The sequence below is a fragment of the Cervus canadensis genome, chromosome 31 (assembly GCF_019320065.1).
Source record: "Cervus canadensis isolate Bull #8, Minnesota chromosome 31, ASM1932006v1, whole genome shotgun sequence".
Taxonomy (NCBI): domain Eukaryota; kingdom Metazoa; phylum Chordata; class Mammalia; order Artiodactyla; family Cervidae; genus Cervus; species Cervus canadensis.
Genome location: NC_057416.1, coordinates 32,085,563 through 32,100,772, shown reverse-complemented (window position 1 = coordinate 32,100,772; position 15,210 = coordinate 32,085,563). Strand labels below are relative to the sequence as shown.

Genomic DNA, 15,210 nt, shown 5'->3' with positions numbered 1-15,210 from the left:
TACTTAGGAATATATCTACCTAAAGAAACAAAAGACCTGTATATAGAAAATCATAAAACACTGATGAAGGAAATCACAGAGGACACAAATAGATGGAGAAATATACCATGTTCATGGATTGGAAGAATCAATATTGTGAAAATGAGTATACTATCCAATGCAATCTATAGATTCAATGCACTCCCTATCAAGCTACCAATGGTATTTTTCAGAGAACTAAAACAAATAATTTCACAATTTGTATGGAAATACAAAAAGCTTGAATAGCCAAGGCAATCTTGTAAAGAAGAATGGAATTGGAGGAATCATCTGCCTGACTTCAGGCTCTACTACAAAGCCACAGTCATCAAGACAGTATGGTACTGGCACAAAGACAGAAATACAGATCAATGGGACAAAATAGAAAGCCCAGAGATAAACCCACGAACCTATGGACACCTTATCTTTGACAAAGGAGGCAAGAATATACAATGGAGAAAAGACAACCTTTAACAAGTGGTACTTGGAAAGCTGGTCAACCACTGGTAAGAGAATGAAACTAGAACACTTTCTAACACCATACATAAAAATAAACTCAAAATGGATTAAAGATCTAAATATAAGACCAGATACTACAAAACTCCTAGAGGAGAACATAGGCAAAACACTCTCCGACATAAATCACAGCAAGATCCTCTATGACCCACCTCCCAAAATATTGGAAATAAAAGCAAAAATAAACAAATGGGACCTAACTAAACTTAAAAGCTTTTGCACAACAAAGGAAACTATAAGCAAGGTGAAAAGACAGCCTTCAGGATGCGAGAAAAGAATAGCAAATGAAGCAACAGACAAAGGATTAATCTCAAAAATATACAAGCAACTCCTGCAGCTCAATTCCAGAAAAATAAATGACCCAATCAAAAAAGAACTAAACAGATGTTTCTCCAAAGAAGACATACAGATGGCTAACAAACACATGAAAAGATGCCCAACATCGCTCATTATCAAAGAAATGCAAATCAAAACCACAATGAGGTACCATCTCACGCCAGTCAGAATGGCTGCTATCCAAAAGTCTACAAGCAATAAATGCTGGAGAGGGTGTGGAGAAAAGGGAACCCTCTTACACTGTTGGTGGGAATGCAAAATAGTACAACCACTATGGAGAACAGTGTGGAGATTCCTTTAAAAACTGGAAATAGAACTGCCATATGACCCAGCAATCCCACTCCTGGGCATACACACTGAGGAAACCAGATCTGAAAGAGACACGTGCACCCCAATGTTCATCGCAGCACTGTTTATAATAGCCAGGACATGGAAGCAGCCTAGATGCCCATCAGCAGACGAATGGATAAGAAAGCTGTGGTACATATACACAATGGAATATTACTCAGCCATTAAAAAGAATACATTTGAATCAATTCTAATGAGGTGGATGAAACTGGAGCCCATTATACAGAGTGAAGTAAGCCAGAAAGAAAAACACCAATAGAGTATACTAATGTATATATATGGAATTTAGAAAGATGGTAATGATAACCCTATATGCAAGACAGAAAAAGAGGCACAGATGTATAGAATAGACTTTTGGACTTTGTGGGAGAAGGCGAGGGTGGGATGATCTGAGAGAATAGCATTGAAACATGTATATTATCAATTATGAAACAGATCATTAGTCCAGGTTTGATGCATGAGACAAGTGCTCAGGACTGGTGCACTAGGATGACCCAGAGGGATGGGATGGGGAGGGAGGTAGGAGGGGGGAATCAGGATGGGGAACACATGTAAATCCATGGCTGATTCATGTCAATGTATGTCAGGGAATGTTTGACGGGAGGATTCCTACATGCTATCTCTCATGAGTCCTTTGTCCCTCTTCAAGCGGAACAGCACGCTGCTCCCAGGGACTGAGGTCATTGTGTGAGGCAAGCATGGGTCTCCTTTAGTAAACATTCTCCTTAGGACAAAACAGCTTAATCTCCTTCCCCTTTCTTGAGATATGGATTGTCTCCTGACCTTGTGGTAACAGTTGCTGTACATTTGGTTTTCTGATCTCTATCATTCCCGAAAGAAGTTTCTTGTACTGCAGCCTATATATACTCATAGAAAAATCATTAAAGCACCTTTGCTCCATCAGAGCTTAGGTCCCCGGGTCTTTTTGTCTCTCTCTCTCTCTCTTTCTCTCTCTCTCTCTTTCTCTCTTTCACTTTCTTATCGTCGACTCCGCACCACAAGCTTCCGGTCCATTAAAGGACCCCAACAAATGGCGCCAAGAACAGGGACACTGGTGTACGTGGCATAGCGGGCGGACTGACTCAGGGACCTATTGAGGTCGGTAAGTACTAAGGCATGGGTTAAACGGCTGGCCAGCCCCATTATTTTTCTACTCTACTTCACCATTTGTTTAAATTTCAGGGACTTCTGGCTTCACGGCAATGAATAGAGGCTTGCCTTTAAACAGTAGTTGAACATAATCCTTAGTTTCCTGATAAATGCAGTTTTGATTTAGAAATTTGGCTCCAGGTCAAAGAAAATGTTAAATGAGCAGCCAAACAAGGAAAAAATATTCCAATTGATCTCTAGCCCCTATGGGCTCTTATTAAAGCTGTAATTCTGCCATTTCAAGGTACATTCTAGCCCTTCCAATATTCAGCGACAGAACACTTATTACATAAATATAAATTAAATGATTAAACTTTACAAAAGGCCCAATTAAAACAATACAAAATATCTCAAAATTTTCTTATTAGCCCTGCCCCGGCTGCTCCAAATGCTTCTTCTCTGCCAACAGTCGCAACTCCAAGTCTCTCATTTGTTGGAACCTAATGAAAAGTTATGCTAATTTTTAAACTAGATTAGAAGCTGCTATTTCCCATGCTGTAATCGGAGAAGAAACCAAAAAACAGCTAGAGAAATTACTTGCTTATGAGAATGCAAATCAGAAATGTCAAAGAGCTATAGCTACAATTTGTGAGACCAAAATTATTATTGATTATTTGAAAGCTTGTTGCAATCTAGGATCAGAAACTCAAAAGATGCAAATGCTGGTTGAGGCAATGGCTGCTACCTTTAGAAAAGGAAATGAAGGATGCTTTAATTGTGGAGATGAAAATCATTTAAAAAGGGACTGCCCTAAGAAGGCTAATAAAATACCAAAAAATTTGCCCTCGCTGCCATAGAAGAATGCACTGGGCCAAAAGTTGTAAATTTAAATTTGATATTGATGGAAAACCTATTCCAGGGAACTCCAAACAGGAGCAAATTCTATCTTTTCCCTCAAACCCTCAACATCCAGCAGTACTGCCGTCGATATACCAGCCCTAAATGATTTTTTCCTTTACCCTCAAGCAGTCCCTACTAGAGTGCCTACCAGACTTTTTGGACCCCTGCCCCCACAAACTTTTGGTCTTTTGCTTGGCCGATCTAGTCTGACTTCTAAAGGAATTACTGTTCACCCTGGAATAATTGATTCAGATTATAAAGGAGAGATTCAAATTCTGATGTCATCTCAGATTCTATGGCAATTCAAAAAGGGGGACAAAATTGCTCAATTACTTCTTTTACCTTACATTTCTATTAATTCCTCTAATAATGTACGGACAGATGGGTTTGAAAGTACAGATCAAAAACAATCTTTGTGGACATCATTAGTATCTGAGTATGCCCGACCAAATATAAATATCAAAATTAATGGTAAAAGATTTTCTGGTCTCCTTGACACTGGATCTGATATCACTATTATTTCCAAACATTTATGGCCCAAATCCTGGCCTGTACAAAAGGTCTCTTGCCAAATTGCAAGAATTTCTCAAACTAAAGTACAAGAAGTTTATCAAAGTGTTCAAATATACTCATGTGAGGGACCAGAAGGCTAACCTTCAACATTAAAACCTTATGTGATAAATGTACCCTTTAATCTAATAGGAAGGAACTTACTTATACAATGGCAAACTCAGATATACATTCCACATTTTTCCTAGGGGCCACTGCTCATTTAACAAACAAAACAATTATTAAAATAACTTAAAAAAAATTATGAGCCTATTTAGACAAAGCAATGGCCCCTTACGAAAGAAAAATTACAAGCTACTAAAAAACTTATAAACACACAATTAAAATTGAAACATATTGAAAAATCTTGGTCTTTTTGGAACTCTATTTTTGTTATAAAAAGGAAACATAACAAATGGTGTCTCTTAACAGAGTTTAGAAAAGTTAATTCTTTTATGAAACCTATGGGTACATTGCAACCAGAGATCCCATCACCTATTACTATTCCTCAAAATTGGCACATTATTATTACTGATTCACAAGATTGCCTTTTAAATATACCTTTACACCCTTTAGACCGGGAGAGATTCACTTTCTCTCTCCCTTATCCTAATCATATCGGGCCTCATAAGAGATCTCAATAGACTATGTTACCTCAAGGTATGCTTAAAAGTCCTGCTACTGCTGCTGCTGAGTCACTTCGGTCGTGTCCTACTCCATGCGACCCCATGGATGTCAGCCCGCCAGGCTCCCCCGTCCCTAGGATTCTCCAGACAAGAGTACTAAAATAGGGTGCCATTGCCGTCTCCATAACAGTCCTAGTATTTGTCAAAATTTTGTAGCCAAGGCTTTACTTCCTATGTGACAACAATTCCCTCATGCATATATCATTAATAATATACTATAGCTACAAAAAAGAGAAATGATATTTTTGACACTGAATGGCTATGATATTCTTTAGACTCCGGAGAAACCTGATGAAAATAAAATCTTTTTTGAAATTGCAAAACCGGTTCTTCTTGCACGTGCAGTTAAGAAAAGGTTAACTTGTTAAAATATTTTTTTTTTTTTTTGAGCTCCAGTTCTGCCTGGGAAACAAAAATAGGCCTAAGAAAAAACCTTAAGTTAACTCTTATCATGTCCTTGGGATACACAGCCCACTCTATCTAGGACTCCAGCCATTATGGTGGAGCTCAAAATAAATAAATAAAACAAAAGGATATTTTAAATTTCAAATGGAGAACTATGCCTATGTATCTAAAACTATCTATGTCTCAATGTATGTCTTTGTTTTTAGATAGTGTGGAATTAATGAGCTCTATTTAGATTCAGCTTTACATGAACTGAAGGGTATTCAATGTTGGGTATAATGTTTATTTAAATGTGAATGTGATTTAAATATAATTATTTGTTAATCTAGTTTGGACATGTCTTGAGTCATCAACATTATATAATACTTTTATTATGCCTTGGTTTAAGGTAAACTAAGTTTGTCAACAAAAAGGCAACTCTTTATATATATATATATATATACAAATATATAGATGAGATAAAAACTTTTAGATAAGCTCTTAGAAATAATTGTATTTTTGATAGAATGATCTATTATCTATAATCTGGAGCCATCTCTTGGGATTGGAGTGACTTAGGTTTCTAGAGTTGTGCTGAACTAAGTAGTAGAAGTTTTTGAATGGCTGGGTCATTTCCAAATGAAGTAGGATTTTGAAGCGTTAATTGCTGAACATTGGCTTACTCTTAAAAGGGGTTTTTCTTGCAGAAGAGCTGAAGAGATTTTGAGCTGTTAATGAATATAAATATATATTTATATAGGAATGGATATATATATAATATGATTTGAGAAATATGTTCAACGGTCTATAAAATGCTAACATACAAGACATTTCATGGTTGCTATAGAAAAGTAAAATATATGCTTTTAATAGAAAGATATAAGAAATGGCAAATAAAATGATGAATACAAAAATTTTTTTTTTAATTGTTGAAACATTATAACATTATAAACATTATAAAATAAAGTGGTATTTACATAAGCTTTACTAGACTAGTTTTTCATTGTTGTTCTAGCTACAGCAAATGTTCTTTTTCCAAATTAAACCAAATTAAAAACAAGAGAAAAATTCTGAGAAAACAATATTTAACAAAATTAACTTTGGTCAACAGATACATTCAGACTACAAATATATTAAAAAATACAGCTGAAATGCTTGGGTGGATCACAATGAAAACCACAAAGTATGGTATGTTTATTTGAAATAAACATTACATTTGTTTATTATGCTATCATACTTTGTTTTGGCCTTTTAACTTTTAAAGATATTTAGTGCTAAAATTTTAAAAAGGCTTATAACAAATGAAGGAAAATTTTATGGCAAATTGATGTAACTCATTGTCCTGAACTTTCTTCCTCTTCCTTCTTACATGTCTCAATCAATACAAATTCTTCTTTTCTAGGGGCAACACCTCTCTAAGGTAAGACTACACAACATGTTATAACCCACCTATCAACTTACTTCACGATAATGAGAACACCTAATTCTATAAAAACAGACAATGACTCTGCCTATATTTCTAAGCAGTTCAAACAATTTTTACATTCATTCTCTATTAAACAGATTGCAGACATTCCTTATAGTCCACAAAGACATGATTGGACAAACACATTACACACTGTAGCTGCAAATAAAAAATTAAATAAGAGAAAATACACAGGAACACTTTTGTCTTCCTTGTCCAGAGCAAACTTTACTAGATTCTGGTGTAGTGTAGTCTTTAAGCCTATAACTATTGTTGGTGTGACTTTATTTCTGTTCCCAATCTGTAAGATTCTTAAAGCAGGGCAAAAACGGCATAAAAAAAAAAAAAAAAAAGACACCATTTCCCGAATGGATTATTTGTTCCTAAGAATATCAGAAATGTGGAATGTTTGCCTTCTTTTCAGGTCTGTCTTGGAAGTGTAATCATCCTCTTTAACACACTAAACAGTGAGATTCAACATTTGCTAAGCTGCATTTCTTTTTCAAGGACAAGGTCAAATATATTTGGATGTGAGCAACATTTCATTTGTCAAGCTGTTCTGCATCACCTTTTCAATAATTTCACTTAGGAAAAAATATTTGAATGGTTACTCCTAATCCTTTGCCCCAAATAACACAAACCACAGCCAAATACCAGTCCCAAACAGATTTCCGAATGATTTTTTTTTCTCTTTTAGACTGAAATATTTCCTAAGAATGTTTTCATCATTATCGCTTTCCTCTCTTTTTATAACTATTGTTAATATAGCCTTATTTGTTTTAAAGTTTTTAAACTTACCACAGAGATGTTTTGACAAAAGCAAAAAACAAACAAACAAAAAAAGAAGTTTTTAAACATTATAGGACACCTCCTTTCCTTTGCCCATTTGATATCAAGACGGGTTAACTAATCAATAGAAGCCTAAGAAACTAATCTTACAGGGAAAGGATATGCTTCTATTTCTCCAGATAGATCCAACGAGCTCACATGACTTCCTCTTCAGAAGATTCAACCTAAGGGGGCCCCCAGCATTCAGACTAGAGATGAAACAGCAAAAAACCCAGGAAGAAAGAATTCCAATATAAGCCATGGCGACATTAAAAATTTCCAAAAAATGCCGCACTCGACGTCATCGACCTTATGATCTCCCTACTTGGGGACAGATAAAAACCCTTACTAATTAAACTGAAAACCTGATTTCTCAACAGGGAATGCCTCAGAATCCTAAAAATATTTTTCTTCGCTATGCTTGCTTTGCTTGCTTTTGCTTCCCCCGCTCAGGCTGACCTGATTGATCACACTTACTGGGCTTATATACCTAACCCCCCTTTTTTATTGTAGGTTGTAAAATGGACAGATATAGAACCAATCACATCCACTAATGAGTCAACACATATGCCCCCTCCTTGGAACTGGAGGGGCCCTCTCATCCTGAAGAAAAAGAAAAACTAATTAATATCGTTCTAGGTTATGAAGTCCTTCCTTTATGTATGGGCCCCAGAATTATGTATAAACGTTAGTCGACAAACTTGGGCTTTCGTCCTGCCTCCAGAAAAGGATTTTCGGACACTACTTGGATTATTTACTGCCCTTTCTTTGTCAGTGAACCATGTTTATACTACTGAAACTTTAGGGAAAGAATTAGGGAAAGAACAAAGAACAACATGCCAAGGGTTTACTAATAAGAACTTTAAATATATTCCTGTTCATTGGGACAAATGTCAGGCCAAACCAGGAAAATTAATGTTTATAGCTAATCATACAACTGTCAATTGGGGACCCCATAGTATGTGGCAAATATCAGATGATATTAACAATACTATGTATGATTATATTACTCAAGTAACATGGAAGGTTACTAATACTACAATGGAACATTACCATGACAGAGGACTTCTTGGCTAGCTTGATGATGGAATGGCCCCCACCTCGTCCTCGAATCATCTTTGATAAACAGATTGGGCCTAAACAATGGGACATCTGGAAATTTGCTGCAAACACCGAAGAACTTAGGACTTGGACCAGACATTCCACAGGGACCAATCATAGCTATAACAATTATTTCTTTTGCTATAATCAATCATATTTTATACAAGCCTGTGTTCCATTTCCTTTTGTTACAGCTATAGGAAACTTACAATTCAATAAGACTATACGTTCTGTAACTTGCATAAATTGCAGATTATGTACTTGTCTTAACTCCTCTATTTCCTTAAGATATGATTCTCTTTTAATTCTTCGATCTCGACGTAGTCTATGGTTACCAATAAATCTCCAACGGCCCTGGGAAGAAGGTCCCATGGCTGGACTTGCTTCCTGGTTGCTTACTAAATTGCTCTAGCGATGTAAACGATTCATTGGATGGCTGATTTTTGGCATTATAAGATTAATAACTATTTGCACCATTGCTGTCATGACTAGCGTTACTTTACAAACCTCAATTCAAACACATAATTTTATCCAAAATTGGACTAAAGATGCCCATACTATATGGCCCACTCAGACTCAGATAGATGAGGAAATTCAAGAAGAACTATAGGAACTGAAAACAGCCATCGAATGGGTTGGAGATCAATTAACAGATGTACAAAAACAGGTGATGCTAAAATGTGACTAGAATTCTACTCAATTTTGTGTTACTCCTGTTCATTTTAATAATAGTGCCTACAACTGGGAACAAATCAAATATCATTTACAAAACATACATGATAATGCCTCTCTGAATGTACAGTTATTACAAAAAGAAATATTTGAAACCTTTTCTAATAATCTGCCCTCTTCCATTGATATGGAAACTTTAGCTAAACAATTAGCTGATCAATTATCTGGGCTAGACCCACATGGATGGTTTCAAAGTCTTACTCATGGCATTGGATCTGGAACCATAATTTTGGTGATTGTCTTAACAATTATATTTGTTGTCTACCGTTGCCTTCATGCAAAGATTGTCAAAACTAAACAAACTCTGATGGTCAGAACTCTTCTTACAAATATTATAAATAAATAAGGGGGAATTGTCAGGGAATGTTTGACGGGAGGATTCCTACATGCTATCTCTCATGAGTCCTTTGTCCCTCTTCAAGCGGAACAGCACGCTGCTCCCAGGGACTGAGGTCATTGTGTGAGGCAAGCATGAGTCTCCTTTAGTAAACATTCTCCTTAGGACAAAACAGCTTAATCTCCTTCCCCTTTCTTGAGATATGGATTGTCTCCTGACCTTGTGGTAACAGTTGCTGTACATTTGGTTTTCTGATCTCTATCATTCCCGAAAGAAGTTTCTTGTACTGCAGCCTATATGTACTCATAGAAAAATCATTAAAGCACCTTTGCTCCATCAGAGCTTAGGTCCCCGGGTCTTTTTGTCTCTCTCTCTCTCTCTTTCTCTCTCTCTCTTTCTCTCTTTCACTTTCTTATCGTCGACTCCGCACCACAAGCTTCCGGTCCATTAAAGGACCCCAACAAATGTATGGCAAAAACCACTAAAATATTGTAAAGTAATTAGCCTCCAACTAATATAAATAAATGAAAAAAAATTAAAATAAATTAATTTTAAAAATAAATAAAAGCCAAAAAAAAATAGAACAGTTATAACAATATACTTTAATAAAAGTTAAAAAAAAATACAGAGATCATTTTGGTGGACCTGACCCAGTCAGGTCAGCCCTTTACAAGTAGGGTTTTCTCTTGCTGGTAGAAGGGAGAAGTTAAGAGACAGTCAAAGCCTTAGGAAGACTTCTATATCCTTATTTTTTTAAAGGTGAAGGGAGGTACCTGAGTAGCAATGCAGGTGGCCTCTGAGAGAGAGAAGGGCCCCAAGCAGACAGGCAACACAGAAAGATATACCTCAGGCCTAAAGCTGGAAGAAATTGGATTTTTCTTACAACCTGGATGAACTATGATCTCGGGCTGGCCTTCAGGTCAGCCTTGTGACAAAACAGTCAAATCCACCTGGATTTTCTACATATAGAACTTCCACACAGGAAATGAATGTGGTTTAAGTTACTAAGTGTGTGGTAATTTGTTCAGAAATACAAAAACTATGTAAAATTCATATTAATCTTAAAGGAATAAATGAATCAACACACTAACAAAAGATTTATCATCATCAGTAATAAATGCCACACTACACTTACATACCTTTAAATAGTGGAAACAAAATAACTCTCAACATAGAAGAAACCAACACAAAAAGCAATTATCCTCCAATTAAAAATTAAAAAAAATAAAAATAAAACCCAGATGTCAGCACACACACACAAGAAGTCCATACTACCTAAACTCACATTTGAGAATGAAATAAGCACAATTTTAGGTGGATAAGATAAACAGTTTGCTACACAAAGACTCACTGATGGAAATGTTAAGAGATATACTTCACCAAAAGGGAGATTGAACATCAAAATATGGAATTAAATTCAAAAAAGAATAGTGAGTAAATAAAGTGACAAGAATGTAGTGAAATCTTAGTATGTTTTGATTAAATATAATAATAATGATAACACTGACTTATTTGTATCAGGCTAAAATTCAAGAGTAACTAAAAACCAAATGATAATACTATGATACAGTGAATAAAAGAGTATAAGGTTTAATGGGCTAATATGCATAAATTGTTAGAAGAAGATCATAAGTACTTTTATATCTAAAATTATAACTTTATATTTAAACAATTTAATAAAACACAATATAATAACATAATAATTAAAGAATATCACTAAAAGAATACAATTAGAACACATAATGACCAAATTGATAGAAGGAAAGAAAAAAGATTGAAAGCACAATCAATACAATGGAATACAAGAAAGAAAAGAAAATATTGAAAAAGCATGAGAAATAGAAAAAACAAAACAAAATGGTAGTATTTTACTCTAAACATATCAGCAAACATATTATAAGTATATAGACATACTAAATTCAACTACTGAGACACTTGGGGTTACAGATTTTAAAATATCATTGGCAGGCTATTTTCAAGAGACCAAATTAAATAGAAGGCTGAAAGTAAGGGGACTGGAAAGTTCTATCAGATAAACTGAAATGTTGGTATGCTGCTCAGTCGTCTCAGTCATGTCTGACTCTGTACAACCTATGGTCTGCCACCTGCCAGGCGCCTCTGTCTGTGGGGTTCTCTAGGCAAGAGTACTAGAGTGGGTTGCCATGCCCTCCGCCAAAGGTCTTGCTGACCCAAGAATCAAACCTGGGTCTCCTGCATTGCAGGCAGATTCTTTACTGCTAAGCCACCAGGGAAACCCTGAATGTTGGTATACCAGTTATAAATCAGTAAGGACTGAAGTTATTATTTAAGAAATATTAATGAGGACAATATGCTATCCATCACTGATTTTTAAAAAAAATACAGGAAGTAGATATAATTAGTTCTTACCAATCTGTAACTACTATAGAAATTTATACATGAGTTCAGTCATGTATAATCTATCAAATATCAAGTACTTGCTTGCTCATTTACCCAAGCTGTACATGAATATAACCCAAGCTGTGGTTTCTTTGGTAGCTCAGTCGGTAAAGAATCTGCCTGCAATGCAGGAGACCTGGGTTTGAGCCCTGGCACAGGAAAATGGCCTGGAGAAGGAAATGGCAACCCACTCCAGTGTTCTTGCCTGGAAAATTTCATGCATAGAGGAGCCTGGAGGGCTACAGTCAATGATGTTGCAAGGGTCAGACACAACTGACTAAACCCCACATACATCCTTTTTTCTTTACTAATTATACATATTCTAAATTTTATTAGAGTCAGCCATTTTATTCCTTGTTTCCTCAGAAAAAAATTGTATTTATTTAAATGAATAGAAGAATAATTTACAAGAAACTAAATTACTATATATTAGTAGCCTGGTTTTCAGAGGATTACTTTACCAACTGTAGCTAGACATTGTGAATTACTAATTCATTCTTAATTTTCAACATGTGTCTGAAGATGCCTTACAGTTTACCTACCTGGTGACATTTCTGTGAGTGCCACCTTCTGACCTGGATATTAAACAAATGGAAAATAGTGTCCAAAATTAGTCGTAAGAGAGCTTGTCAACTGCATAAATAAAAGTCCGGCCATTTTATAAGCTGTATTATGTCTTTTACAAGATTAGTTACCAAAAAAGAAAACAATGTGCAAGGTCACTAAACAGAGATGCAAATAAGTAAACATTCTCATTTACCTGCATACCTCATCCATAAAAAGTGTATTTCAAACCTGCAATGCAGAATTATCAAGAAGGCACAGATTTGCTTTTTCTTTATCACTTCTGAACACAGAATATAGGTTTGATCCTGAATGTCTGATTCTGACCTTTATACCCCAACATTTAACCTTTTATTCATTGATAAAGAAATGCTACATTTTATAAGGTAAAATCCATACGGACTTCTAGACAATCTGACAGACTGAACTGGTGGGAAAATTTCCCTTTCCATTCCTCATACAGGAGGCCTGAAAAAAATAGCACGAACTGTTAACACATAACTGAGGTTAACAAGAAAAGAATTCTCTTGGTGCCAGTAAAAATGAAGAAACGGGGAGTTCAAAGGGTAAACAGGAGTTAAAAGTAAATGACTGCAGGGGTGTCTAAACCAGTGATACAACTTTGGGACTAAAGATTTATTAGTAATTCCTTAGAAGGAGTTAAGTTATGAGGATTTTGCATGTAGAAAAACTAAGTGAGCTCCTTAACTGGAGCTACTTAACCTTGAAGCCATGAATGGTCATACCACCCATTCAACAGGGGATAGTTGACCAGTGGCCTTTGGAATGCAGCAGGGAAAATGGGGATATGCAACATGCATGGATAGATGGGGGAAAGTGCATCACTGAGGAGTCCCAAGCCTCCAAAAAATGCACTTTCAGGATGCCAGTTCACACTCTTACAAATGCTTGAACACCATGCAGAGAAATTGCTTTAAATATTTTTGCTTTAAAAGAAGCAAAAGTGAAACCACCCACATGTGTGAGTCTTCAACACAGGGCATGCTGAATTCTCATGGGAAAATCATAGATATTGAAGAGAAAAGAGTCTATGATTACAAAGCCCTAGTAGTTAACATCAGCAGCCATAGCAAAACAGTGAGCTCATACACCAAGAAATACAAATGATTTAAAAAAACTCAGAATATTTAGAAGCTCCATAGAAATCTTTGCAAAAATAGAAGCCATAAGTCTAGAACAGGACTGAGAAGGAAGAAATAGTGATATGAGAGAATGATCTGAGAAAATAAAACAGAATATGAAATGGACAGATACCTATGAAAGTGTGGTTACAAACCATAAGGATACAGTTCCAATGCTGATCAAAATGGAGTAACAGACAGGATTTACACTTCTGCCGGAAATAACTGAAAATCTGGACAAAACATGTTAAACACTGGTTTTCAGATACTGAATATTAGGCAAGATAGTGATCTATGAGAAAAGAAAATAAAGACCCTTTATTACCCTTTGCCCCTTCTTACTGCAGGGAAGAGTTTCCATGCTGTAACACAGAAATGGGAAGCCAGGCAGAGAAAGAAGTCTCCCCAAATTGAGGTGATACCATTTGGGGAGATCAAGGAAGCTACAATTCTCTGTTAGCCTTTGCCCTGCTTCATTTTGTACTGCAAGACCAAATTTGCCTACTAGTCCTGGTATCTCTTGACTTCCTATTTTTGTATTCCAATCCTCTGTGATGAGAAGGACACTTTTTTTGGTGTTAGTTCTAGAAGGTCTTGTATGTCTTCATAGAATCGGTCAATTTCAGCTTCTTCAGCATTAGTGGTTGGGGCATAGACTTGTAATACTGTGAAGGTGAACGGTTTGCCTTGGAAATAAACAAAGATCATACTGTCGTTTCTGAGATTGCACCCAAGTACTGCATTTCAGACTCTTTCATTGACCACGAGGGCTACTCCAATTCTTCTAAGGGATTCTGGCCCACAATAGTAGATATAATGGCCATCTGAATTAAATTCGCCCATTAACACCCAGTTTGGTTCACTGATTTCTAAGATGTCAATGTTCAACCTTGCCATCTTCTGCTCAACCGTGTCCAATTTACCTTGATTCAGAGACCTAACATTCTAGGTTCCTAGGCAATATTGTTCTTTACAGCATTGGACTTTACTTTTACCACCAGACACATCGACACTGAGCATCATTTCCATTTTGACCCAGTCGCTCCATTCTTTCTGGAGCTATTAATAATTGCCCTCCGCTCTTCCCCAGTAGCATATTGGACACCTTCTGACCAGGGGGGCTCATCTTCCAGGGTCATATATTTTTTATTTTTCATACTGTTCACAGGGTTCTCACACTGAGAACACGGGAGTGGGTTGCCATGTCCTCCCCCAGTGGACCAGAATTTAACAGAACTCTACACTATGACCTGTCTGTCTTGTGTGAGCTTGAACAGCATTTCATTGAGTTGTGCAAGCCCCTTCACCACAAGGCTGTGATCCATTAAAAAAAAATGTATATATATACACACACACATGATCAAAAAATAAGTGAAGGTCTCTCAGTCATGTCCGACTCTTTGTGACTCCATGGACTATATATATGCCTGTAAACACTGGTGAATATTAATAAGGTCTATCAGTTCAGCTCAGTTCAGTCACTCAGTCGTGTCCGACTCTTTGCGACCCCATGAACCACAGCACGCCAGGCCTCCTTGTCCATCACCAACTCCCAGAGCTCACTCAAACTCATTTCCATCGAGTCGGTGATGCCATCCAACCATCTCATCCTCTGTCGTCCCCTTCTCCTCCCACCTTCACTCTTTCCCAGCATCAGGGTCTTTTCCAATGACTCAGTTCTTCACATCAGGAGGCCAAAGTATTGGAGTTTCAACTTCAGCACCAGCCCTTCCAGTGAATATTCAGGACTGATTTCCTTTAGGATGGACTGGTTGGATCTGCTTGCAGTCCAAGAGA

The 15,210-nt window shown here is 36.5% G+C and overlaps 1 protein-coding gene across 1 annotated transcript in view; it reads right to left on the bottom strand.

The window, feature by feature from the left end:
- Positions 1-15,210, bottom strand: part of ADAM32 (ADAM metallopeptidase domain 32) — a 160,507-nt gene that overhangs the window by 13,293 nt on the left and 132,004 nt on the right. The window contains exon 21 of the mRNA XM_043454325.1: positions 12,250-12,282. Within this exon, the coding sequence (XP_043310260.1) occupies positions 12,250-12,282 (33 nt within the window). The remainder of the gene's footprint in view (positions 1-12,249; positions 12,283-15,210) is intronic.